This window comes from Chrysemys picta, chromosome 4, assembly GCF_011386835.1.
Source record: "Chrysemys picta bellii isolate R12L10 chromosome 4, ASM1138683v2, whole genome shotgun sequence".
NCBI classification, from domain to species: Eukaryota; Metazoa; Chordata; order Testudines; family Emydidae; genus Chrysemys; species Chrysemys picta.
Genome location: NC_088794.1, coordinates 149,282,660 through 149,310,051, shown reverse-complemented (window position 1 = coordinate 149,310,051; position 27,392 = coordinate 149,282,660). Strand labels below are relative to the sequence as shown.

Genomic DNA, 27,392 nt, shown 5'->3' with positions numbered 1-27,392 from the left:
CCCCTCTCAGTCTTCTCTTCTCCAAACTAAACAAACCCAGTTCTTTCAGCCTTCCTTCATAGGTCATGTTCTCAAGACCTTTAATCATTCTTGTTGCTCTTCTTTGGACCCTTTCCAATTTCTCCACATCTTTTTTAAAATGCGGCGCCCAGAACTGGACACAATACTCCAGCTGAGGCCTAACCAGAGCAGAGTAGAGCGGAAGAATGACTTCTCGTGTCTTGCTCACAACACACCTGTTAATGCATCCCAGAATCATGTTTGCTTTTATTGCAACAGCATCACACTGTTGACTCATATTTAGCTTGTGGTCCACTATAACCCCTAGATCCCTTTCTGCCGTACTCCTTCCTAGACAGTCTTTTCCCATTCTGTATGTGTGAAATTGATTTTTCCTTCCTAAGTGGAGCACTTTGCATTTGTCTTTGTTAAACTTCATCCTGTTTAACTCAGACCATTTCTCCAATTTGTCCAATTTGTAATCTCCACAAAAAGATATCCAGTTGGACAAGATCAAAAATAAATGACTTGTCTTTACTTTCAAGGCACTTCACAATCTGTCCCAACCCTACTTATCATATCTCATTCAGTATCAAAAAGTTGATTCCCGCCTCTGATCGGCCCATGATCCCAGCCTTCACCGCCCACTTGTTAAATTTTCAACCAAACACTTTCATGCTTTCTCACATGCTGCCCCTCATGCTTGGGAGAAGCTCCCGTAAACATCCACAGACCTACCTCATTATCAAACTCTCCTTAGCTGCGAGGCCTACAAAAAACTTGGCAATGGTTCAGCTGCTGATGTGCGGAGACCACTGCCAGTCATACTGTAGTATTTCCTTGTTCTCCCCCATGGGTCTGTCTGTATTCATTTGTTGTCTCTTGTCTTATACTTAGATTGTCAGCTCTTTGAAGGCAAGGGCTGTCTTCTTGTTCTGTGTTTGTGCAGCACCTTGCACAAGGGAGTCTTGATCCATGACTGGGGCTTGGCTCTAGATGCTATGATAATACAAATACACCTCTACCCCGATATAATGCGATCCGATATAACACGAATTCGGATATAACGCGGTAAAGCAGCGCTCCGGGGGGGGGAGGTGCTGCACACTCTGGCGGATCAAAGCAAGTTCGATATAACACGGTTTCACCTATAACTCGGTAAGATTTCTTGGCTCCCGAGGACAGCGTTATATCGGGATAGAGGTGTACATTTCCATAAACCCTATCTTGATTGGCATTATACTACCCTCTTAATTCTTTATACCTGGGGTCTCAAACACGCAGCCCACAGAGTTATTTCCTGCAGCCTGCCATAGGTGCTGACTCCACCGACAGCCAAGCTCCCCTCCCCCCCGACACCCTTCCCCCAAGCGTGTCACATCCCCGCTCCTCCGCCTACCTCCCAGCGCTTCCTGCTGCCAAACAGCTGTTTGGCTGCGCTTAAGACTTTCCAGGAGGGAGGGGGAGGAGCGGGGACGTGGCACGCTCAGGGGAGGAGGTGGAGAAGAGGCGGGGCTGGGACTTTGGGGAAGGGGTGGGAAGAGGCGGGGCCTCATGGACTAGATGAGCAGTCTGAGGTATGAAGTTCAGCATGTATGATTCTTTGCTGAGAGTAGTAGGGAAGAATGTTTGTTAAAAGTGGCAACGTATTTTGTATGAATAGTTACTTTAAAAGGTTCCTGCCATTACAGCTGTGTTGATAGACTGTTAGTGTAGATCATCATCAGTGTTACTGACCACATAAGGAATAGTTACAGGTGTCTCTATTTTAGTAAAACCCCTCTTCACATTACAGTTTTTAAAAAGTTAATACATTGACTTTTAATAGCATACTATATTACTCTTCATTTTTTGTGACTACACTTTTGTATCGTTGTATGAAAAGGTTTCAGTGTTGTGGCCCTCGGGCCAATGTACTAGTCCTCAAGTGGCCCTCGTGGTGATTTGAGTTTGAGATCCCTGTTTTAGACTCAAGTCCCATATCAGCTATTCCATTATTTTGCTCAGGATTTAAGTCACACTGACAAGGCTATAATTATCCAGGTTGTCCATTTTAGCCTTTTTAAAATATTGTAACCACATTTGCCTTCTTCCAGTCCCCTGGAACTGCCGCAGTGTTCCAAGATTTAGTGAGAATCAACATTAACAGTCCAGAACGCTCCTCCACAGATCTTTTAAAATTCTTGAATGCAAGTTCTCCAGACCTACTGATTTTTAATGTTTAACTTTAATAGCTGCTGTTTAACCCCCTCATCAGTTACTGTTGAAATTGAAAGTCTTTCATTATCCTTTGTTTATATAATTTATCTTTTTCACAAATCCTGCACAGAAATATTTATTAAACATTCTTGCATTATTGACAGTTCTACCATTTCCATCAAGAACTGGACTAATATCACTGTTAGGACTCCCTTTTGTTCCAATATACTTAAAAAAACCCTACTCTTTATTGTCCTTGACTCTGCCGGCCATTTCCTTGTGTCCTTTTGCATCCCTTACCAATGTTCTGCAGTTTCTGATGAAAAGTCTTTTTAAGTTCACTTAGAAGCTGAAGTCAACCTTTATTACATCTATGCTGATGCATTGAAGATCCAAGATCCAAGACTTCTGCTTGGTAGCAGCCAGAGACTTCAGAACTATAAGCATGATAATCTGGTAGCAATTTCTTTAAATGCTGGGGTTGTTCCCAACTTGCCCAGCTTTGAAGCCCAAGGTAGCCTACTCAATCTCTTCACAGAGGCAGAACAACAAAATGGCAGATGAAATTCAATGTTGATAAATGCAAAGTGATGCACACTAGAAAAAATAATCCCAACTATATATACACAAAATGATGGGGTCTAAATTAGCTGTTACCATTCAAAAAAGAGCTTGGAGTCATCATGGATAGTTCTCTGAAAACAACTGCTCATTATGCAATGGCAGTCAAAAAAAAAAAACCTAACAAAGTTAGGAACAATTAGGAAAAGGATAAATAAGACAGAAAATGTCATGATATCACTATATAAATCCATGGTATGCCCACACCTTTTGGTCATCCCATCTCAAAAAAGATGTATTAGAATTGGGAAATATAAAGAGAAGGGCAACAAAAATGATGAAGGGTATGGAACAACTTCCATAGGAGGAGAGATTAAAAAGACTGGGACTGTTCAGCTTAGAAAAAAAGACGACGAAAGAGGAATACTATAAGAAGCCAATAAAATCATGAATAGTGTGGAAAAAGTAAATAAGGAAGTGTTATTTACCCCTTCACATAACACAAGAACCAGGGGTCACCACTTACAGTAATAGGCAGCTGGTTTAAAACAAACATAAGAAAGTACTTGTTCACACAATGCACAGATAACATGTGGAACTCTTTGCCAGAGGATGTTGTGAAGGCAACACTATAACAGGGTTCAAAGGAAAATGAGATAAGGTAATGGAGGATAGGTCCATCAATGACTATTAGCCAAGATGGTAGGGTGGGCAAATCCATGCTCTGGGTGTCCCTAAACCTCCGACTGCCAAAAGCTGGGACTGGATGATAGGGGATCCATCACTCGCTAATTGCCCTCTTTCGTTAATTCCCTCTGAAGTATCTGGTGCAGGCTGCTGTCAGAAGACAGGATACTGGGCTAGATGGACCATTGGTCTGAATTAACATGGCAATTCTTATGATGCTGAGCTGATGCCAGATCCAGGGACTTGGCTCAGAAGGCCTTCACTGGGGAGGGATAGCTCAGTGGTTTGACCATTGGCCTACAAAACCCAGGGTTGTGAGTTCAATCCTTGAGGCGGCCATTTAGGGATCTGGGGCAAAAAAAAAAAAAATACAGTTGGGGATTGGTCCTGCTTTGAGCAGGGGGTTGGACTAGATGACCTCCTGTGGTCTTCCAACACTAATGGTCTAGGATTCTAAGACATTGAGCCTACAGGCCCAAGACACAATTAAATCCAGGGAATGTGGTTCCCGCAGGCAAAACAAACAATGAGTATGTGATTCAACCTAAGGGAACACGAAGGAGCATGACGCATACTATTTAAACCTGACCTTCACCAAAACCTTGCAAAGCCGATCTGCCATAGCTAATGGATCCCTGGACCCCAGAAACATTTAGTGTGCTATGGCACAATTTAGCTCAACTATAAAGACGGATAAAATAAGGGGAACTCTTGAATTAAAAAAAAAAATTAAAAATCACAGACACACACATACAAGAAGTCACTCTGTGCAGAGAGAGTGAAAGGGCCTACATCTGCAGCTAGCCACTGAAAGGAAGAAACTGGAGTTACATAGGCCTTTTCTACCCTCTGCTCCAAACATCCAGTGGTTCATGCAGTACTAACAAGTACTGTCCTTCTAGAAGGGCCCCTTGTCTCCACAACACAAATGGGAATACACCGAGGACATAAAAGAACCACCAGTTTCCTTTTTAAGGTGGTGTCTACACTGCCACTTTCAGCGCTAAAACATTAGTCGTTCAGGGGAGTGGGGGAAAAAAACACCACCCCGAGCTTTCCCAGCGATAAAAAAAAACCCACCCCGAACGAGTGGTGGTAGCTTTACCCCTGGGAGCGCAGCTCCCGAGCGAGAAAGCGCTGTCTATACTGCTGCTTTACAGTGCTAAAACTTTTAGTAGCTCAGGGTTTTGTTTTGTTTTTGAAATCGCCGGGAGAGCTCTCCTCTCTCTCCTCTCAGAGGAGATAAAGCGGGTCTACTCTGCCCACGTCACAGCGCGGCCGCAGCTGTAATGTGGGCAGCGTAGACATACCCTTGGTAACAGTGATTTCAGAGTTGCCCTGGTGACCTAGCAGTGGGACAAGAAGCTACCAGGTACAGAAACTCATTTAGGCAGCTTTGCTAAGACTTGATTATCATGGTAAAGCAGAGGTGGGCAAACTACGGCCCGCGGGCCACATCCGGCCCTCCTGCCCGGCCCCTGAGCTCCAGCCCCAGGAGACTAGCCCCCGGCCCCTCCCCGCTGTTCCCCCGCCCCCGCAGCCTCAGCTCGCTCCGCCGCCGGCGCAATGCTCTGGGCGGTGGGGCTACGAGCTCCTGGGGCAGCGCAGCTGCAGAGCCCGGCCTGACCCGGTGCTCTGTGCTGCGCGGTGGTGTGGCCTGGCTCCAGCCGGGCGGCGCGGCTGTAGCGCTGCCAGCCACCAGTGCTCCAGGCAGTGCGGTAAGGGGGCAGGGGGGTTGGATAGAGGGCAGGGAAGTTCGGGGTGGTGGTCAGGGGGCGGGGGTGTGGATAGGGGTCGGGGCGGTCAGAAGGCAGGGAACAGGGGGGTTGAATGAGGCAGGGGTCCCGGGGGAGGGGGGAGAAAGTCGGGGGGGGGGTTGGATGGGGTGGCGGGGGGCAGTCAGGGGCAGGGGTTCCATGGGCGGTCAGGGGACAGGGAACGGGGGGGTTGGATGGGGCAGGAGTCCCGGGGAGGGGGCGTCAGGGGGTGAGAAGCAGGAGGGGTCAGATAGGGAGCGGGGTGGGCCACGCCTGGCTGTTTGGGGAGGCACAGCCTCTGCTAACCGGCCCTCCATACAATTTTGGAAACCTGATGCAGTCCGCAGGCCAAAAAGTTTGCCTACCCCTGTGCTAAACTGTGTGATGTAATTACTTTTGTAATGTAGACCAATTGTGACCACAGCCAGGATTAGGATAAAAACCCATGGAAAGGACATACTTTCCCATTTATCACTGAAACTGTACCTATGCCCCAATACGATTCTCAAAGCACAAGGCACTGTTCCACATAGGTTGGTTGTGGTTTTATTTTGTGGAGTTCCATATTGCCCACCCAAATTACAAGGTTTTCACTGTGGCTTGAAAAGTATTGCTCGGATTGGCATTAAAAAGCTGTCCGAGGATACTGGAAATCATGGACATGATAATTCCGGGTAGGACATTCCCTGGCCACTCCTCTCAAGCCCCGCACATGGAAAAATATATTATGGGTGGGGCACCCTGGCCACTCAACCATCAGAAATAAATGGGGAAAAGATTGTTTCAGAACCAGTTATGCATATAGCATGACAGGTGTACGTAGTGCCTTACAAATAAAATGAGACAATCCCAGCACAGATGAATTTACAATCTAAATTACTGAGCTGTGGGAGTTGACAAAGTCAGGAGGAAAATGGGGGAAGTAATTCACTTGCTGAACATCATAGCTACAGCTGCTATAGTCTTTATGTTCCTAGTTTTCCTGTTCCACCATCTTCCACTCTAACACTGAGAGGAGAGGAAATGAGGGAGATCCAGGTGTCAATCTCCCATCCACTGCTGTGGCAACAACTTCCATGTGGAGATCCCATCTGAAAAACCCTTGCCTCCAACCAACTCACCATCCTTGTTTGATCTCCAACTTTGGATCAACTGCCCCACTCACCAGAATGGCTGCTTGCTTGATCTGTTCTTCGCTAAATATTCCTCCTTCCATGATATCTCAGTTTCCAAGTTCCTTCTCTCTGACCTCTACTACTCACCCCCTTTGCCGCTTTCCCAACCTTTAATCTGTTAATACTCGTGACTTTTTTTTCCACACTCCAAGTATCCATCCTGCTTTCTCCTTTGTTGCAGACTATCCCTTGAGTCTCTCCAAGATACATCTTTGATCTCCTCCTTCCTCTGTCACCAACATGGAGGTTTCTCATCTGCTCTCCACTTCTAACCTCCCACACCTCCTCATCCCGCTTGCCCCCACTCTCACCATTTCAAACCCCTCACACTCTTTGGGCTCATTGTTCTGACAATACAGGCATGCCCTCATCTCTCCTAGCCTCATCAAGCAGCCCCTCAACATCATTTCTCTTTTATTCTTCACCGCCAAACTCACAGAATATGCCATCTACAATCACTGCCTTGAGCACCTCTCACCAGCTCCATCCTGGAGCCTCACCACTCCAATGAAACTGTTCTCAGAGCTTTTAAACAATCTCTTCTTCATCAAAGAGTAAGCCCTTCATTCCAGCCTCATCAGCCTCTACTCTGCTGCTTTTGACACTCTTGACAGCACCCACCTTCTTAACATCCTCTTGTCCCTTGGCTTCCATTATTCTACCCTCGCTGGTTCTCCTCTTACCTCTGTTCACCCCTCCAGGGCTTCTCTTTTTATAGGTAGCTGTCCTCTCCTCTCAACTTCTGTAGGGGTTCATCAGGGATCTACCTCAGTCCCTTACTCTTCTCTAGGTAATCACAGCCCTCCCATAGCCTCACCTACCACTCCATGCCAATGACTCACAAATCTATCTTTCCACCCCAGCCCGTCTTCCTCTATCTATTCCCACAATACAGCCTGTCATCGCACATCTCCACAATGTCAACTTCACATGTTGAAAAGACATCTGGGTCACTCTAAATCCAGGAAAACAACTTCCTTCCGCGTATGCAGGAAGCACACGTACTTGTGCCAAACCAGGGTACATTCAGTACTCTAGCTGTAATCAGGTTAAAACAAAAATTGTAAAAACATTACAAGGCATTGAGCAAAAAAAAAAAAAAAAAAAAAACAGAATGCGGAGACAAATCTGTGGCTCTGGATATTTTCTTATGAAGAGGACGGGTACGTACTGGGAGAGTCTTAATGGGACTGAGCATGGAGGCCTTGGGGTAGGGGTTGGGATCTTGAAAATTTAGAGTCATAAGAACGTAAGAACGGCCATACTGGGTCAGACCAAAGGTCCATCCAACCCAGTATCCTGTCTGCCGACAGTGGCCAATGCCAGGTGTCCCAGAGGGAATGAACCTAACAGGTAATGATCAAGTGATCTCTCTCCTGCCATCCATCTCCACCCTCTGACAGACAGAAGCTAAGGACACCATTCCTTACCCATAACTCATATCTCTGAAGGAAAGCTGCTGTGCTTCCTGGGAAGTTGTGGTAAGCAATTGTTGCAAGCTGGCACCATCCCCATGGCCTTCTGTGGGACCACACACTGAGTGCCTGCCTTCTCTTTGACAGAGGACTTGCCTCCTGGAGCATACCTTCATCCATAGGACAGGAGTGCTCTCTGCGGTGCGCCACTGGCTTTCATACCCACACCTTGATTTTCAGAACTGAGTGGCAATGGCAAAGCTCCAGGACTAATCTGCACACTCACATACCATGGACAAGTAACTAGCTAAGCATCTCACTGGCCACTTGTATGCATAATCTTTGTTACCACACAGGCAAGTTAAATGCCCAGTTCTGGGAAACCAGGCCGTTGGTTTCTTACTGAAGTTACTTTCAGGTTAGGCAAAATCCTCAAGAGCAAATTCAGAGGAGAAACATAGTACCTTCCTCTGGTCTGCGGGGGAAGTAAAAAGAGAGAATCTGTCATGCAGACAAGTGGTTCCTTGCTTGCCTGGGACTCTATAGCAGGCCTTTGAGAAATGAAGGTGGGGAATGAGTTTCCAAAAGAATCGTAGATCTCAAAGGCAAGAGAAGTGCACCAGGGTCGTAGGAATCGCCAGACTGGAACAGATTCAAGGTCCACCAAGTCCAATATCCTCTCTCCAACCGTGGCCAGTACTAGACCCTTCTGAGGAAGGTGTAATAACTCCGTAGGAGCGGATGGGATAATCTGCCCCTCACATTAGGCCTCACCCTGATCTCTAATAATTATGGATTGCCTTAAGCCCTGGAGCATGAACTTTAATATCTCTTCCAATTTTTTTGTAAGCATAACAACTCAGGATATTCTTGATACCCAGATAAATCGATTTGTCAGTTTTAGAAACTTCTCTTCTGTGAGGAGAGGAGGGGTAGGGAGCTGGAGAACTAACAGTTAAACTGTGAAGCAGGAGCACAGGACATGCTATTATTAATATCCGCCGAGGAGGTGCCAGAACACCAGCAACGCTGCCTCCTTCGAGGGTGAACCTAACCCAAAAGTCAAACCACAGGTCGGTGGGTAGTCGTTGTGAGAATGCAACTTGTAACTACAACCTCTTCACAAAATTCAGTTTGTAAGTGGGGAGAATTTATTCTCCCCGAGTGAGCTTGCAGAAGTGCTGTGCTTGGGAAAAATGCGGGCTGCTTTCTTTTACACGGCTTTGTACCACATGACGAAAGTACGTTCTTTAGAGAAACCAGGTTCTCCAAAGAGCTTTTCCTCTACTTTGTTAAAGGATTTGCAACCAAAGGTTAAAATGTAACTTACACCCTGCAGCCAGGCTTAGAGCCGCTTTCTGACCTCCCCAGCTGCTCACCCAAGCAAGACTCTTCAAAGAAAATATACAACCTCTCTTCTCACCTAGGGACAAATCCAGAGGCCAGTTCTAAATTAGACACATGGGGGGAGGAAACTACAGACCACAGAGTGGCTTCACAGCTCCTCTGCACAAACTATTCAAGATCAGTACCTGCAGTAGCCTCTGAAGGCAGACCCTGTATTCTGGTCCCACCCTACCCCCAATCCTACTGCCATTCAGGAATCCTCAGAAGAGCGCAGCATACTGCAAAGGAGGTGCATGTACCACTTGTCTGTGCAAGGAGTCCTTGTATCCCACCTCCCTATCCCTAAGCAACAAAATGATATGGGTTCCATTCCCACGGAGCCTCTTTACCAGCAGAGAATGGGGATGGATGTATAAACTGAGCATGTCTAGAACAGATGCTGAACAGCCATTTTTGTCTGCCACATGGGGAAGATCCAGAAATGGATTAACAAGAGAAGTGGAAACAGACGTGGATGGCTATGAAAATGATACTATGGATCCTGCAAAAGATTAACGCAAATCCTGCTGGATGGGTGCACCTATCAGAATAGAGCTCTGCCAGACAGAAGAAACTGCACTTCCCATTCTGAATCCTTACAACACTGCATTCATGAGCCGGCTCAGATCACATGGGCATGGGTGAGGCACACTTGAAACTAATCCCAGCCACTAAGAGAGACACCTAACAGCAGTTTCTAGTCTTCAGGGTACTTTCATTTTCACAGACAGAAATCCCAGAAGCAATTGTTCACTCTGTAATTTTCCAGCTGGATTTCTAAGACAGAGAGCAGTACCAGGCTCTTTTCTAGTGAAGAGCACAGAGCCTTTCAGAAAACATTCCCTAAACAGAGATGTGTCAGATTCTACACACTAAAGAGGTTGGTCTCTCACAACTGTAGTTATTACTTCTTTTCAAGAATAATAAGTCTATCTGAAAGTAGAGTCATGGGGGAAAATAAATATACTTCTACATCCTTTTTCACTCTATATTATCCTAGTATTTAGACACCAATCAGACTGGGGCACCATACTGCAACGTGTTGTACAAACAGATAATGATAGCCCCTGCCCAAAGACTTCATACCGAAATATTCTTTCCTCTAAACCAGAGACGAAGCGTACCTGTTGATGGGGGGGGGAGGGCGCAATTTAAAAGTTCTGGTGGTATGCAGCGGGGCTCAGGGCAGGATATATAAACCCTGGCAGAAATCTGTGGCTGCATGTGACCCTGCATGCCCCCCTCCCCGCAGCTCTGCTCTAAACATTAAGCTCTGCAAGTACAAAATAGAAGTTATGTTTCACAACTGACATGCTCACTCCACCTGCTTTTTGTCTGCTGGGGGGTGGGGGAAAATTTTAGGGAAAATAAGGCCTAAAATACTTGCAACTAGTGAGGATCTAAACTTCTATCACTTAAAAAAGATTCATATTCAGTGTAAAAGGCTATACGCACCAAACAGAAGAACGTGAATCTAAACTGTCATCTTCGCACAGGTTTGTACAGCACTTAACACAACAGCTGTATCTACACAGCTCGTAGCAGGAAACCTCCCAGCCCAGGTTGACAGAATGGGGTTCGCGCTACCACACTAAGAACAGCAGCACAGACATTTCGGCTTGGGCTCTGAAGCCAAAGGAGAGGGGGTGGGTTTCAGAGCCTGAGCTCCAGCCCGTGCAGCAACTTCAAAGCGCTGTCTATGCAACTATTTTTAGCGTGCTAGCAGGAGCCTCAGAGGCCCAAGTCTGTCAGCCAGGCTGCGAGGCTCACTGCTGTGAGCTATGTAGACATACCCAAGGAGGTCCAATCCCCCAACTGGGGCCTCCAGGCACTACTAGAGTGCAAATAAATAATACTTCAATGTACCAGCAGCCAGTTCAAGTGCAGAAGTACATTTGCTAGTGTGAAAATCTGGGGGCGAAGGGAGGGAGAAAAAGTACCCTTTCCACCCACAAGACAAAACACTGCCATTTAAAAATCATGTTTTAAACAAATAAAAAAACCAAACCCAAAAACGTCCTACTTGTATTAAGCTTCCTTAGATTCTATTAAAGAAATGTACGAATCCATTTACTTTTCACTATCCATGCTGTTGGTTTCCTGTTTTGCATTTACCAGAGTTTGGGACAATGAAAATAGCCTAGCTGGTTTCGCTTTCTGGTTCCCTTGCAAGGCTTTCATTGTAAACACAAAACTTCTTCCTATGCCCTCCCCTCCCCAAAACCACCCATTCCCACCCCCAGAATAAATACATTATGGAAAAGTTTCTATTCATCTTGTTTTGTGAAAGTTCATTTACTCACAATGTAAAAAAGTTGGATTAACTTTGATCTGAGTGCCCCTTTACCAATTAAAACCAAAGAACTGGTCCTGTGTGTTTTACACAAGACACATGGATTCCACTCATTTAAATTCTCTTACAGGTACTGTGTGCCTTCCTAAACCGAACACATACCAGTACTTACAACAGATGTTTTACTCTGGCTCACATGAACCATTTATATAATTCAGTACTGAGTTGTTTTAAATAAAGGTTATTTACCCTATAGCTGCAGTTCTTTGTGCTGTCAGTACAGATCCACGCTTGGTATGCACGCACACTTTGGCTCCAAAGACAGAACTTTTGAGAAAACTCTTGACCCTTGAGGCTACACATGTACTCCCTTGAGGTACCAGACTCCCAGGCCCAACGATAAGGACCTATGACCCCAGGTCCCCGTCAGCTCAGCTTCCTTATCACAATCTCTGAGAGAGAGACTGAAGAAGCAGGGCTGACAATTCATAGATTCCAAGGCCAGAAGGGACCATTATGATCATCTAGCCTGCGCTCCTGGATAACACAGGTCAGAGAACTGCCCAAAATAATTCCTAGCGCTGATCTTTTAGAAAAACAGCCAATCTTGACTTAAAATTTGTAAGTGATAGAGAATCCACCACACACCTTAATAAATTGTTTTAATGGCTAATTACCCTCACTGGCAAAAATGTATGCCTTATCTCCAGTCTAAATTTGTCTAGCTTCAACTTCCAGCCATTAGTTCATGTTATACCTTTCTCTGCTAGACTGAAGAGCCCATTATTAAATATTTGTTCCTCATGTAGATACTCTTAGACTGCAATCAAATCAGCTTTAATCTTCTCTTTATTAAGCTAAACAGATTGAGCTCCTTCAGTCTATCACTATAAGGCAGGTTTTCTAATCCTTTAATCATTCGCATGGCTCTTCTCTGACCCCTCTCCAGTTTATCACCATCCTTCTTGAATTGTGGGCACCAGAACTGGACACAGGATTCCAGCAGCGATCGCACCAGTGCCAAATACAGAGGGAACATAACCTCTCTACTTCTACTAATGACTTCCCAGGATCACATTAGCTCTTTAGCTCGTTTTGCCACAGCATCAGACTGGGAGCTCATGTTCAGTTGCCTGTCCACCCTGATCCTTAAATCTTTTTCAGTCACTGTTTCCCAATTTTTGTGTCACGCGTAAACTCGATCAGTGATGATTTTATGTTTTCTTCCAGGTCATTGATAAAAATGTTAAATAGCATAGGGCCAAGAAATAATTCCTGCAGGACCACACTGGGAACACACCTGTTTGAAGACGACGTCCCTTTTACAATTATATTGAGACCTATCAGTTAGCCAGTTTTTAATCCATTTAATGTGTGCTATGTTATTTTATATTGTTCTAGTGCTTTAATCAAATATAGATCTATGCTGATGACCTACTCTAAGGACAGTTGTTACCTTATAAGTAAGGCCTTTTTCTTCAAGAATCATCAGCAAATATCCCCAGACCTTGGGAGATAAATTAACAGTAACGAACTCAAAGAAGGAGAGTTACAATATTAAAAATGAAAAAGGCAGGTCTGCTCTAGTGAATTGGGATCAGCTCTGGAAGCCAAGATAAAGTAGTAATGTTGCATAAACAGATCAACTGTGCTCCAAGTGGTAGCTTTACAGCTCTCAGCAACAGCAACATTTGAGTTATTCTGAGCTACTTGGGACCCATGTGTTTCAACATCTTCAAGTAGAGATATTCTTGCAAGGTCATAATCACTTGAAAACCAAGCTTTGTTTCTACACTTTGATAAGTCCCCTTACTTCCCACTTGGCAGGCTCTGGAAGCGGATCCAGGAAGTGGAGGATTTTGCCCCACAAGAAGTGGTGTCAGGCTATTAGGACTTGATGATTTGCTATATGCAGATGACTACAACTTCTGTCCCAATAAACTGCATCTGGTTCTCATCTGGCCCTGGTTCTTGTGGGGGACTATAATCACCCTGACATCTGCTGGGAGAGCAATACAGCAGCGCACAGACAATCCAGGAAGTTTTTGGAAAGTATTGGGGACAACTTCCTGGTACAAGTGCTAGAGGAAACAACTAGGGGCCAGGCTTCTCGTGATCTGCTGCTCACAAACAGGGAATAATTGGTAGGGTAAATAGAAGTGGGTGGCAACCTGGGCAGCAGTGACCATGAGATGGTCGAGTTCAGGATCCTGACAAAAGGAAGAAAGGAGAGCAGCAGAATACAGATGCTGGACTTCAGAAAAGCAGACTTTGACTCCTTCAGGGATCTGATGAGCAGGATCCCCGGGAGGCTAACATGAGGGGGAAAGGAGTCCAGGAGAGCTGGCTGTATTTAAAGAAGCCTTATTGAGGGCACAGGAACAAACTATCCCAGTGTGCAGAAAGAGTAGCAAATATGGCAGGTGACCAGCTTGGCTGAACAGCGAAATCTTCAGTGAGCTTAAACACAAAAAAGCAGTTTACAAGAAGTGGAAATTTGGACAGATGACTAGGGAGAAGTATAAAAATATTGATCGAGGGTGTAATCAGGAAGGTCAAAACACAATTGGAGTTGCAGCTAGCAAGGGATGTGAAGGGTAACAAGAAGAGTTTCTACAAGTATGTTAGCAACAAGAAAGTAGTCAGGGAAAGTGTGGGACCCTTACTGAATGGGGGAAGCAACCTAGTGACAGATGATGTGGAAAAAGGTGAAGTACTCAATGCTTTTTTTGCTTCGGTCTTCACAGACACGGTCAGCTCCCAGACTGCTGCACTGGGAAGCACAGTATGGGGAGGAGGTGAGCAGCCCTCAGTGGTGAAAGAACAGGTTAAGGACTATTTAGAAAAGCTGGACTTGCACAAGGCCATGGGGCTGGATCTAATGAATCCGAGGATGCTGAGAGAGTTGGCTGATGTGATTGTAGAGCCACTGGCCATTACCTTTGAAAATTCGTGGCGATTGGGGGAGGTCCCGGACAATTGGAAAAAGGCAAATGTAGTGCCCATCTTTAAAAAAGGGAAGAAGGAGAATCCGGGGAATTGCAGACCGGTCAGCCTCACCTCAGTCCCTGGAAAAATCATGGAGCAGATCCTCAAGGAATCAATTTTGAAGCACTTGGAGGAGAGGAAGGTGATCAGGAACAGTCAACATGGATTCCCCAAGGGCAAGTCATGCCTGACCAACCTGACTGCCTTCTATGATGAGATAACTGGCGCTGTGGATACGGGGAAAGGAGTGGACGTGATATATCTTGACTTTAGCAAAGCTTTTGATACCGTCTCCCACAGGATTCTTGCTAGCAAGTGAAAAAAGTATGGATTGGATGAATGGATTGTAAGGTGGATAGATCATCGGGCTCAATGGGTAGTGATCAACGTCTCAATGTCTAGTTGATAGCCAGTATCAAGCAGAGTGCCCCAGGAGTTGGTCCTGGGGCCGGTTTTGTTCAACATCTTAATTAATGATCTGGATGATGGGATGGATTGCACCCTCAGCAAGTTTGCAGATGACACTAAGCTGGGGGGAGAGACAGATATGCAGGAGGGTAGGGATAAGGTCTAGCACGACCTACACAAATTAGAGGATTGGGCTAAAAGAAATCTGATGAGGTTCAACAAGGACAACTGCAGAGTTCTGCACTTAGGATGGAAGAATCCCATGCACTGCTACAGGCTGGGGACCAATTGGCTAAGAGGCAGTTCTGCAGAAAAGGACCTGGGGGGTTACAGTGGACAAGAATCTGGATATGAGTCAACAGTGTGCCCTTGTTGCTAAGAAGGCTAACAGCATATTGGGCTGCATTAGTAGGAGCACTGCCAGCAGTTTGAGGGAAGTGATTATTCCCCTCTATTCAGCACTGGTGAGGCTGCAGCTGGAGTACTGAGTCCAGTTTTGGGCCCCCCACTACAGAAAGGATGTGGAGAGAGTCCAGCGGAGGGCAACGAAAATGATTAGGGGGCTGGGGCACATGACTTATGAGGAGAGGCTGAGGGAACTGGGATTATTTAGTCTGCAGAAGAGAAGAGTGAGGGGGGATTTGATAACAGCCTTCAACTACCTGAAGGGGGGGTTCCAAAGAGGATGGAGCTCGGCTGTTCTCAGTGGTGGCCGATGACAGAACAAGGAGCAATGGTCTCAAGTTGCAATGGGGGAGGTCTATGTTGGATATTAGGAAAAAACTATTTCACTAGGAGGGTGGTGAAGTACTGGAATGGGTTCCCTAGGGAGATGGTGGAATCTCCATCCTTAGAAGTTTTTAAGGCCCGGATTGACAAAGCCCTGGCTGAGATGATTTAGTTGGAGTTGGTCCTGCTTTGAGCAGGGGGTTGGACTAGATGACCTCCTGAGGTCTCTTCCAACCCCAATCTATGATCTTCTGCTTTTTCTCAAGCGGATGTGTAGATTTTCCATAGGCCAGCCTTGAGCCAGATACCACTAAGGAATGTGGATGGGAATGTTGGAGGAAATAATGAAAACTAACCTGAGGGACTTAGTTAAGCCTTTCTGCATCCCAGATTTGGTTGTAGTTTTTTTTCCTCTGCCCTCCTCTGCTCTGAATGATTGATCAGGGCTGACAGGCTGAAGACCACCCACCATTGTTTGGACGTTCCTTCTACTGTGGAAGATGCCATAGAGATGGCCATGTGCTGAAGTCCTCTAGGCCCAAAGAACAATTAATGTTTCTCCACCACTGCTGCATACCTCATCCCTGACTTGCAGCTACCATATCTAAGAACTGATGCAGTTTCCATGCCTATTCAGTCCTTAGCCTTTTCCTGTGAAGGGCACCACTGCAATGGAGATATTGTGATTTGAAAGCCTGCCTAGTGGGAAAGTAACTGAGACCACAAAATCATTTCACACAAAGTAAAATATTGGAGCCCTGTGTTTTATCTGCAACAGTAGCCAAAAAGCAAAGAATGAAGAAAAAAGAAGTTCCATAAACCAAGAAGAGATTAGAGCTACAGCCTTTAAAAAAAACGAAATGATTGTGATTTATGAGACTAAGGTAAAGCAATCAACATTATCATTTGTTGCAAAATATCCTGAAGACACTACACATTTTGCAAACCTACTCTGTATGCAGAAGGATGCTTTAGAAATCAATATTACCCATCTCTGCACAAGGATGCTTAAGCACTGCAGTATGTAATTAAATGACAATTGTATGGGGTATTCGTAAAAACTCCATTTCAACCTTTAAAAAAAGCAAAATAAAAAACATACGAGATTTAATGAATGCCGTACACAAGAGAAACTAACGTGTTTGTAAAGTCAAGATGTATCCCAAGTAGCCAATAAGTCCAAGAGTCACAGGAAAAGACAAGGCAGGAGAGGAAAAGGCGTGCCCCATACCTCAGATGTGATTTATTCTGTACTTTGGATTTTTGGTAAACACAATTCAGGCAGGAATCTCCAACTGCTGGGACTAACAGCTGCATATTTGACTTGTTAGAATGTACAAATACAAACTTGCTGTAGGCTTCATGATTGAAGTACCCCATCTCACATCATGATGATTGCTTACTGAGACTGCTTCCTTGTCTCCTTTCTTCAATCAGGACTCTATGCCTTCTATCAAGCTCCATGGCCCCTATTCCAAACATCCCCTTTCCTCTTTCAAATCCCACCCCCAATCAGAAATCACAACCCCATTGTCCTACGTGGTGTGCAAACAAACAAGACGGTCCCTGTCCCAGAGAGCTCACAAGCTGGGATTCAGACAAAACTCAACAGTTGAACAAACACAAATCTGAAGGAAAGGGGAGAAAGTGGGAGGACAACTACTAGAGAAAGGTGCATGTGTATAAATTAATCCTAAGAGTGGCCTCAGTAGTCACAAGTGCTTACAAGTTAAACCAATGCCAGGCAGTGGCACCTTAAAGCCTCGTCTTCAAGCAATCCCTCCCCGCTCTCAGTAATTCCCACACACCCTGACTCTCCTGATCTGTTGTTCCGGGTCTCATTTAAATTGCAAGGTCTGTGGGTCAGGAACTCTGCCTTGGTGAGGTTTTTAAAGCACCATGTTAATTGACAACCCAGTGTGATTTTTTTGTAATTATCAGTGTCCCTTCACAAACATCGAGCTGAGAAGCAGAACTTAAAGCAGGGGCTTTTAAGATTTAAAGCAGACCTGTCTCATTCACCCTCCAGCAGAACAATCAGGTACAAACCCAGGTTTCTCCTAATCCGCATGCAGAGACACGTATTTTGCCTATGTCAATGCAATTAGTAAATGCAATCAGTGCAGCATAAGAAACCCTCTCCCCTCAAGAGTTACAAGTGTCACAGAATTCATGCCAGCATGGGGAGGAATTTGAATTCAGATCTTTTATACAGCATCATGTCGTGTTATTGCTACATTACGGGAACAGGCTCCTTGCAAAGCTTTCGATTTAAAAAAAAAGTTTGAAAAAGTTAAAGTTCTCAAATTTGTAACAGAATATATATTTAAACTTAAATCCCTAAAACACTGCATTCAACACAAGGGACACACAGACACTCCGTTATTCCACTAGGCACCTCAAACACCAGCAGAACATCTCCACAGATATTGTCATGTCAAAACGTCATAGCTATATGCACACCCCCAAGACATCACTTCCCATTCCCATGGCCACCATTAAAATCCATGTTAATGTTTTATCCAATTTCAATTAAAGAATAAAATGTATAACCTCCTTTATGCCTTCTTTACTATCATTTTTATTCTGTATTAACTAGTAGAGATTTCCAAAGCACTATAGTGATATAGGTGTTTACCTGTGGTGGAATTTGGCCAGGATACTGGGGTTATTAGAATTCAGGTACAGAAAGTATCTGCAGTTTCCACTGGATTTTTTTTCCAGTCTCTTGTCCTAAAATGTTGGGCAGCAGTGCTGTGTGATATCCAAGAGCTTCTGTGTTCACCAGAGATGAAATGCAGCCTTTGCATTCCCGATGTACTCCACAGGGTACTGGGAAGCTTGATTCATGTTTATACAATGCTTTGAGATCCTCATATGGAAGATACTATGGAAGTACTGCAAGGCGGGTAAATTGGAATTTTGCCAGGAAGACAGAACTAACATCCATCCCTACTTTTTTGAACAGCATTATGGGCTCTTTAACAGGATCGCAGCATGCAAATGATTTGACAACCACAATGGGGGACGGGGGCACCAAGGATAAGACACCACCGCACTTTTCAATGCCACTGAATATCCCAGCCTCATTACTACAACCTCTTTTCAAAGTTAGCATGTAGGATATCCTTTATAAAGAACTGTATTAAGGGAAGTTTAAAATGTCATTAACATTCAATAAACAGTGCTATTTTTTATGCAAGCATTAATGAACAAGCAGATACAGTCCTAATATAAATTAGGCAATTGATGCATTGATATTTTACTGAAAAGGGCAGGCCCAAATTTGGATCTGTGTACACACACTGTAAACAGATATGAAAATCACTTATTTATAGGCATTTCTCCTCCACCCAGAAATGCCTTCTGGAATCGAAAAAAATCAAAACAGTGCCAACAACTCAGCACTCATGAGCAACCCTACAATAAACCATTGTGCACCATGTGGTGAAGAGAGAGGGGGGAAAAAATCACTAACAAAACAGATCTCAATTTTAAGCTTCCAAGTAACAGTTCTGAACAGCAACGTGAGTAGGGTGGAGGATGTAAAATAATACCTTAAACGTACCGCTACAATTTAATGGTGAACAAAAATATTTGCTTAAACCCTCCATCACCTGCCAAAAAAAGACTGTGCTAGAAGCCGAGTGCCCACATTTGTGCCCAACCACAAATCATTGTATGTTCTTCTTTTCTAGATTTATAATGCAGATCTCCCTACAATTCCCTGTTTATAGGGGGTCTTTCATAAAGGAACAGAGTAAAAACCAATGGCCCAGGAATAAATGTAGTATCTGAAGCTATTTTTAACTCATGGATTTTAAACTATGTATTAAGTTGATGGTGTCCCTTTCACATATTGGGGGTTTAATTTTGTCAGGTTACAGTACGGAGAGGTTTTGATTTTATCCCTGTTTGGGATCTTTGCATGGGAAACTGATAAACTTTGTTCAAGTTGCTGAAAAATTTAAAAGACCAACATTTGTTTAAGGTGGGTTTCATTTTAGATCTGTTAAGCTGAACTGGCCTTTTCAGATGCTCAGAGCAAAATTCACTAGCAAAGGTACTTAGTGGTCTCTTGTAAAGGCTTCTGGAAAATACCTGTTTTTAGTATTTATGATTGCTAAATATTCTTGAGGTAGTGACTGTGGTACAGTGAAGAATGCACTAGAAACACCTTCCCATAGCCAACCTCCTACTTTCAGCAATCACTTCAGGAGTGACACCAAAATTAATCTGTACAGTTTTACTTGATCTCAGTTAAAGACCCATCTCTAGTAGGGGTCAATTTTTGTTGGCCACTCATATAATGGCTTAAGATAGGTTTCACTGTATGTTGTATTGTACCAGTTCCACTTTTGAGTTAAATGTATTCTACATCATTCCGAAGTAAAACACTTTAGCCTCTTTTCTCAGGAGTTAAGAGCCCCAGTTTGCCAACAAAGCTAAAAATCTTAAGCACTATTTGCAAGACACCCAACCCTGCATGTTGTTGAGCATTCTCAATGCCCACTGGCTTCGCAGAAGGTGGTCAGTACCTCACCAGGTAATGGTCTAGGAATGGAAGTGTAATATGCATAGCTTTTATTTGACATGGTTGTGTTTACAACGTTTCCCATGTCAGTGTGATCAGGGCCTCCAAGAGTATCTGCAGAATATACAATGCTAACTAACTCTATAGTGACCTGAAACCCTGTATGAGTTTCTGAAGAGCTGGCTTAATCTGCTTCTGCCTCTGAAAGCTATTATTAACACAGGGATAAACTTGCACCCTTTTAATCAGGTACTATAAATGACACATTCTCAAAGTAATTCAGTGAACAAATAACCCTCCCCTCCCTTCCCGTTAAAAGGATCAATAAACACTGAAGGTAGCAGGCGACGTATCCATCAATACAGACCCTTTGCAGCATCAGGACCAGAGAGATGATATTTTGTCCCATCCATCCCAAGTGTCAAAGAACCTTTTTATTTAAAAAGAGAATGTGCAGGCCCATGCACGAGGGTTGCAGGGGAATCTCAGCCTGCCAACACTGTGCCAGGGATCTGAATGGGCCAGGACTTTTAGGAAGTCACCATCTCCCACTTCCAGCACTAGTGGTCCCTTTGTGCTCTGAAGTTCGGCCACAAAATGAAAAGGGCTAATAAGTGATTTCTAAAAATGAAAGCTGATTAGCATTACTATTTACAGGGTCACAAAACAGGAAGTGGGGGTGCAAAGAGTCGAGGGTGTAAGTATATCATTCTCACCTTATAGACATCTCCATACGTGCCACTCCCCACCCTCTGGATGAGCTCATAATCCTGCTGTGGATTCCGCCTCATGATATCCCCACTCGGCCGAGCCACAGGGTCCATCCTCAGCCAATACAGCCCCAGAGAGGGGGGCAAACAGGATCTCTATGCAGTTGCTTCTCCCTTCACCACCCTTGGGAGTCCACTCCCAGGAGGACAGATGCTCTAGATGTCTAACGAGGGGATCTGTTCTTTGCACACATGGCTTCTGCTCCCACCTTTTTGCCTAAGACACAAAACAAAACGACTTATTAGGTTTTGGTGTCCCCCTCACGCTGTGCTGGGGCTAGGAAACAGCGGCTACCTTCTCAAACTCTTCCCACCTCTGGTCCAAAGACAGAGGGAAAGGAGAGGCAGTTCCATGCCTGGATGCTCTCCACAGCACAGGGCAGCTATGTGCTGTTGATATTTTAAGGACCCCCTAAAAAATAATGCTAACTTGCCTGCCGTAGGCCCAGAGATAGGTGTGCTAGCAGAGAGGGAGCTGAGGTGATAGAGCATCTATTCAGGTCTTCCATTTAAACAAAAAATGCTCTCTCATAAACATAACCAAGGAGACATGCAACAGCACCTGGAGGCACACTTACGTAAGTGCCCTTGCTGCAAGCATTTATACTTTGGTCCTGGACAAATAAACTGAGTATTAACAGAACAACACAGAGCTCAGTGTGTCATCTGCAGGGTGGGGATGGAGCCCTGAGTGGGAGGGAAGGAGATCAGGGCCCCTTCTCCCCCAGGAAGGCCTTGTTTGGTACCCAGCACTTGTGGGGCTATTCCAAAGGCAGGATCTTTGTTCTTCAGGGGAATTGCTGTGGGCCCCAGGGTCAGTCACCTCTGGCAGAGATGCTGTACAGGTAGCTGGAGAAGGGTGACTCCACAAGAGAGGGGAGTCTGCCCTCGCCACACACCTGTGATTGGGGGACTGGATTTAACAAGGGGCTCCCCCACCCCATTTCTTCAGCCCAGAGGACCATCCCACCCCTGAGGCACATTGCTGATGCAAAGATCCCCCTCCTCACCCCACACAGGAGTGGTCCCTGTCCCCCATCATTAACCTCCAGAGGCCCCTCCACACTGCATGGTCCCAGGCAATGCCCCCCATCGTTATCCCAGAGTCCCCTCCATCACATGAAGGTGGGTTCTGCCCCCCACTTTCACCCCAAGAGCCCCCTCCCTACCTCACAGCACTGGTCGCTGCCCCCCATCACTAGCTCCCCACCACATGGGACTAATCGCTACCCCGCATTGCTGCCCCCCGGGACTCTCTCCCCGACACGGGACCGGTCGCTAAACCCCCCCCCCCCCACGGGACCCTCCCCACCGCACAAGACCGGTCATTGCCCCCTCCCCGGGACCCTCCCCACCGCACAAGGCCGGTCACTGCCCCCCCCCCCGGGCCGGTCGCTGCTCCACGGGACCCTCCCCACCGCACGGACCGGTCATTGCCCCCCCCACGGGACCCTCCCCACCGCACAGGGCCGGTCATTGCCCCCCCCACGGGACCCTCCCCACCGCACAAGGCCGGTCACTGCCCCCCCCCGGGACCCTCCCCACCGCACAGGGCCGGTCACTGCCCCCCCCCGGACCCTCCCCACCGCACAAGGCCGGTCACTGCCCCCCCCCGGGACCCTCCCCACCGCACGGGGCTGGTCGCTGCCCCCCGGCCCCCTCGCCCCGGAGCGCCCCCCGGCCCGGGCCTCCCCGCACAGACCCAGCGGCGGGGCGGCTCCGGCGGGCAGGCCCAGCAGCTGGGGGAGGGAAGCGGCGCTCGCCCGGAGTCGCGCGGCGGCTGGAGCCGGGGTAGGGGCCTCCCTCGCCCGGCCGGCCGGTCACTGACAGCGGCCGGGCCGCCGCCCCACGGCCCCCGGGCAGGCCGGATCGAGCCGCCGCGCCGCTTACCTCTGCCCGGGCTCCGGCGCGGCCCTTTGTCCCGCGCTGCGAGTCGGAGAGCGGCGGGCCCAGCCCGGGCCGCCCAGTCACACGAGCCGCCGGCCCGGGCCTTCTCGAGCCCGGCTCAACCCCGCTGCGCCGCCCGACCCCCCGCGGTCCCGGAGCTGCCCGCCGCCGCGCTCCGTGTCCGCTGCTGGCGGCGCCGCGCAGGGCCGGGACGCGCCGAGGGGCCGGGCGGCAGCGCCACAGCGCCGCGCTGCGGGGAGACGGGGCCCTGCCTGCGGGCCCTGCCGGGGCTCAAAGCCGGCCCCGCTGTCCGAGCCCCGAACAATTGCCCCCCTCCCCGCAGCCCTGGACCATTGTGATCCTCTAGCCTGAGCTGTGGGTCACCCGGTCGCTGAGCCCCCCCCCGTGACCAGACAGCAAATGTGAAACACTGGGACAGGGCCTGGGGGTAATAGGAGCCTATATAAGAAAAAGACCCCAACATCGGGACTGTCCCTATAAAATAGCGACATCTGGTCACCCCACCTGCCCCTGCGGAGCCCAGGGACCTTCCAGACATGGAAATCAGCCCAATGTAGCCCCAGGCACCCGGACCCACCGACCCAGTCAGCACCAGACCCTCTTAGAGCAACAGCTGCCACACCTGCAGCCATCGCCCCGGTGATCAAAACACACACAACACGCCTGTCAGGGCTCCTACACATGCCTGTCACATGTGGTGTACCTCACCCGGCGCACTAAATGCCCCCGTCACAGCTATGCGGGTGAAACCAGATAGCCACCGTGATCGCAAAGAACAGACACAGGAAAATGATAAAAGCCAAAAACACTCCATCACCTGTGGGTGACCACTTTTCACAAATGGATCGCGCCATATCTGAGTTCTTCAAAGAAACCTGCACAACTTCTTCAAAGGAATTTATATTCACAACATTGCTAGATGCTAAAAACCATGGTCTTAATAAAGGCACTGGATTTATGGCTTATTACAACTATAACCCACTAACTCACCTTTGTGTTAACTGCCCACTTCACCTTGAATCGTCTCTTACAACATGTTAATCCTTTATGCCAGGGGTAGGCAACCTATGGCATGCGTGCCGAAGGCGGCACACGAGCTGATTTTCAGTGGCACTCACGCTGCCCGGGTCCTGGCCACCGGTCTGGGGGTTCTGCATTTTAATTTAATTTTAAATGAAGCTTCTTAAACATTTTAAAAACCTTATTTACTTTACATACAACAATAGTTTAGTTATATATTATAGACTTCTAGAAAGAGACCTTCTAAAAACATTCAAATGGATGACTGGCACACGAAACCTTAAATTAGAGTGAATAAATGAAGACTCGGCACATCACTTCTGAAAGGTTGCCAACCCCTGCTTTATGCTAATCAATCTGTCCCGCCTTTGTATTTAGCTTTGATACAGTGGGTACTTTCCCCAGACCTGAAGAAGAGCTTTGTGTAGCTCAAAAGTGTGTCTCTTTCACCAGTAGCCGTTCGTACAATGAAATATATCACTTCACCCACCTTGTCTTTCTTATCTTCCAGAAAAGCCTCCGGCCTTGACTTGAGATATCAAGGGATGGAGAATCCACCACTTCCCTCCAGGTTAAACAATGGTGCCTTTTTAAAGCTGAATTTGTCTGGGTTTAAATTCCAGCAATTGGTTCTTGTTTTGCCTTTTTGTGCTAGATTAAAGAGCCCTTTAAGTACCTTGTATTTTCTTTCCCTGAAGTTATTGATTCACTGTAATCTGAACACCTCAGTCTTTTTGGTAAACTGATTGACCGCCTCAAGTCTCACTGTAAAGCATTTTTTGCCAGCCCTTGAATCATTTTTTGTAGCTCTTTTCTGTGAGGGAAGCTCATACATACAGCTTTCATAAACCTGTGTGTCAGCCATTTTTGGTGGTTATTGTAAACAGATGAAGTAAGTCTCCCCTGGATTCAGCAGAGGTGTGGGGGATGGAGGGTGGGGTGCAAGGAAGATGGTTGTGGCTTCCACTCCCGGGATAGCTGTAGGTCAATTCAGACTCTAGCATAGTTAAAAGCAGCCTCAAGCATCAAGGGGGCATCTTCCAGTCCCATCCCACACCCTCAAACCTGAGCCCTATGCTGGGGACTGGAAGGGGGTGGTGTAGGGCTGGCTTTATTCCACCTGGCAATTTCCCTTACACTGGGGAAATACCCAGTTATCTGTTTTGTACAAGTGGTCAGAACTGAACCCATTCTCTTGGCTTTAGACGACAGTCCTGATACAAATTATGATTGTAATTCACTGGCCTATGCATTTGGCTGTACTCATAATTAGAAATGGACCCAAGCTGCAAAGTTCAGATCTAGATCCAAACTTCCTCTAAAGTTCAGAGGGTTCAGGGGTCTGGTGTTTCAGTTTGTGCCCATCTCTGCATATTACTAATTTTAATGACAACTAATTGAAAAAAAAATACAGTTTCAGAAACTGAAGCCCAGATCCAGGTGTTCTCCTGCCATTTCCTACCCAGATGCAGTTCAAAGCAGCCAAGGGTGTCATAAATGACTGCTTGGGGATTCCCATTGTATAAGTCATGGTCAGTGTCATCACCCCAATCCAAGCTCAATTCCCTGCATCTATAGCCAACAAACTAATACAACGTACAGACAAAAAAACCACCCCTATGTTAAAATAACATGACTTAGGTTGTAAAGTCACTCACTTGAAAGTTAGAAAATGCCAGGTTTATGGTTGGCTGTGCAACCTTAATTCTGCCTCCCTGTGCAGCCATCCTGCACATTGAATGAGGCAGAGGCACTGTGGGAAAAATAGCATGTGATCTTGTAATTAAAGACTATCATAATGTATACACAGAGGGGGATACATTACACTTGCACAGGCAACTCTGTATCTGGCATTTCCTAACTTTTTGAGTACTTGACTTTGCAACCGTTGTAGTGTTCTTTTAACGTAGGTTTTTGCATGTCATTTCTTAGTGTGTTTTTTTAAAAACAAAAACAAATTCTATCATGTGCAACTCCCCATCATGTCTTCAGCTTTGTCACACATGACTTGTATATCCCAGACCAGAGAACTTCCCCGAAATAATTCCTTTAGAGCTACAGCATATCTTTACAAAATACTATATTGAACTCATCACTCGGGTGCCCAGATAGCAACTTGTGGCTAGAAATACCTTGTTTCCTCTTCTTCTAGATAGTCATCTGTGTCCATCTTTCCAGATACAGGTCTAACCCTGATGATCCATGGTCTTGTTACCTCCAGGCTAGATTACTTTAACCTTGGATTGCTGTACCTTGGATTGACCCTGAGGGCCACCTGGAAGCAATAGCTGGTACAGCATGCAGTAGCCTACTTCTTAACTGATACAAACCAACAAGACCATATCGTTCCAGTACTTCACATTCTACATTGGCTGCCAGCTCAGTTCTGGACCCAGTTCAAGGTCCTGGTCTTTATCTGTAAGGCCCTAAATAGGCACTGGCACAGCTGTCTCGGAGATGACCTATCTCTTAGCAACCTAGTACATCATCTATGCTCATGGGGACTGCTTTGGCTTTCAGAGCACAGGTTTTAACTTATAGATGTACAGGCCAATGCATTCATTGCAGAGGTCCTTCAGCGGTCGAACTTGCTAGCACCAGAGATCAAGTTGAGTTTAAATCTTTCCATGCTCAGAGCATGACCCTGGACATATTTACACAGGTGTTTCCCAATTAACCATGTCATAAATTACTCAGGCAAAGCTCCCTTGGAAGCAGAACACTGGGGTCTGAACATTTTAAGAGAGCAGAGGGGAGTTCTCCCCATCAGAGGGGATGATGAGGTATCTCTCAATGTGGGACATCCAGATACAATGATGCTCACATTAGAAATGGGTCCACAGTTTGTCAGGATTTATCAACCCTTGAGCCAGTGAAAAGCTGTTTACAGGCTGCTTTCAGGGGAAAGTCAATGGTTGAAGGTGTGCCTTCTAGATCTGTATATCACTAGTTGAAGAAAAATCAGTTTCAACATGGCAACTGAACTTCTGATCAAAACCTGTGTGTGTCTCTATGGCCTAGAGTCTTTCAAGAGCACAATATAAAAACCCAGGGTGTGGGCGAGAGAGAGATTAGGCTTGGCAATAATGTGCACAACACAGTAAAAGCATCCAGACAAAAATAGCATGTAATTTTCCTTCCATTTGATGCAAGAAATATCTTTTTAAAAAATTAGGTGGAATAAGATCAAACGAATCCTGGTGTATCAACCCTGCATGTGTCTAGTGCTTTGACTGAATTAAGAACAGCGTGTGCTTTATGTACAGTCATACCCCTCGTACATATCCATCATATCATACTAGCTAAACAAAACATTTAGGGCCTGATTTTCAGATTGAAAACAGGATTTATGTTCCTATCTCCTTGGGCGCTTTTGAAAACCCCACCCTTAAGCCCCTGGAACAGTATTACTGCTTGCACCGGCCATCCTAAGGAGAGTGAGGATCATGGGACTGACTGCTTTGGGTTAAACTCATAGGTGTCATAGCGGCGGTCTAACCCAACCCTAACTGTTTTCTATTTAGAGGCTCACTTTAAATGAAAAGTGTTTTGCTTCCAATGC

The 27,392-nt window shown here is 46.2% G+C and overlaps 1 protein-coding gene across 1 annotated transcript in view; it reads right to left on the bottom strand.

The window, feature by feature from the left end:
- The window catches only part of MAP4K5 (mitogen-activated protein kinase kinase kinase kinase 5), an 84,279-nt gene extending 61,347 nt beyond the window's left edge, over nt 1-22,932 (bottom strand). The window contains exons 1-2 of the mRNA XM_008168603.4: nt 22,793-22,932; nt 20,849-21,119 (exon numbers count right to left, since the gene is read on the bottom strand). Of these exons, the coding sequence (XP_008166825.1) occupies nt 20,849-20,956 (108 nt within the window). The 5' untranslated portion in view covers nt 20,957-21,119; nt 22,793-22,932. The remainder of the gene's footprint in view (nt 1-20,848; nt 21,120-22,792) is intronic.
- Nucleotides 22,933-27,392: the final 4,460 nt, after the last annotated feature.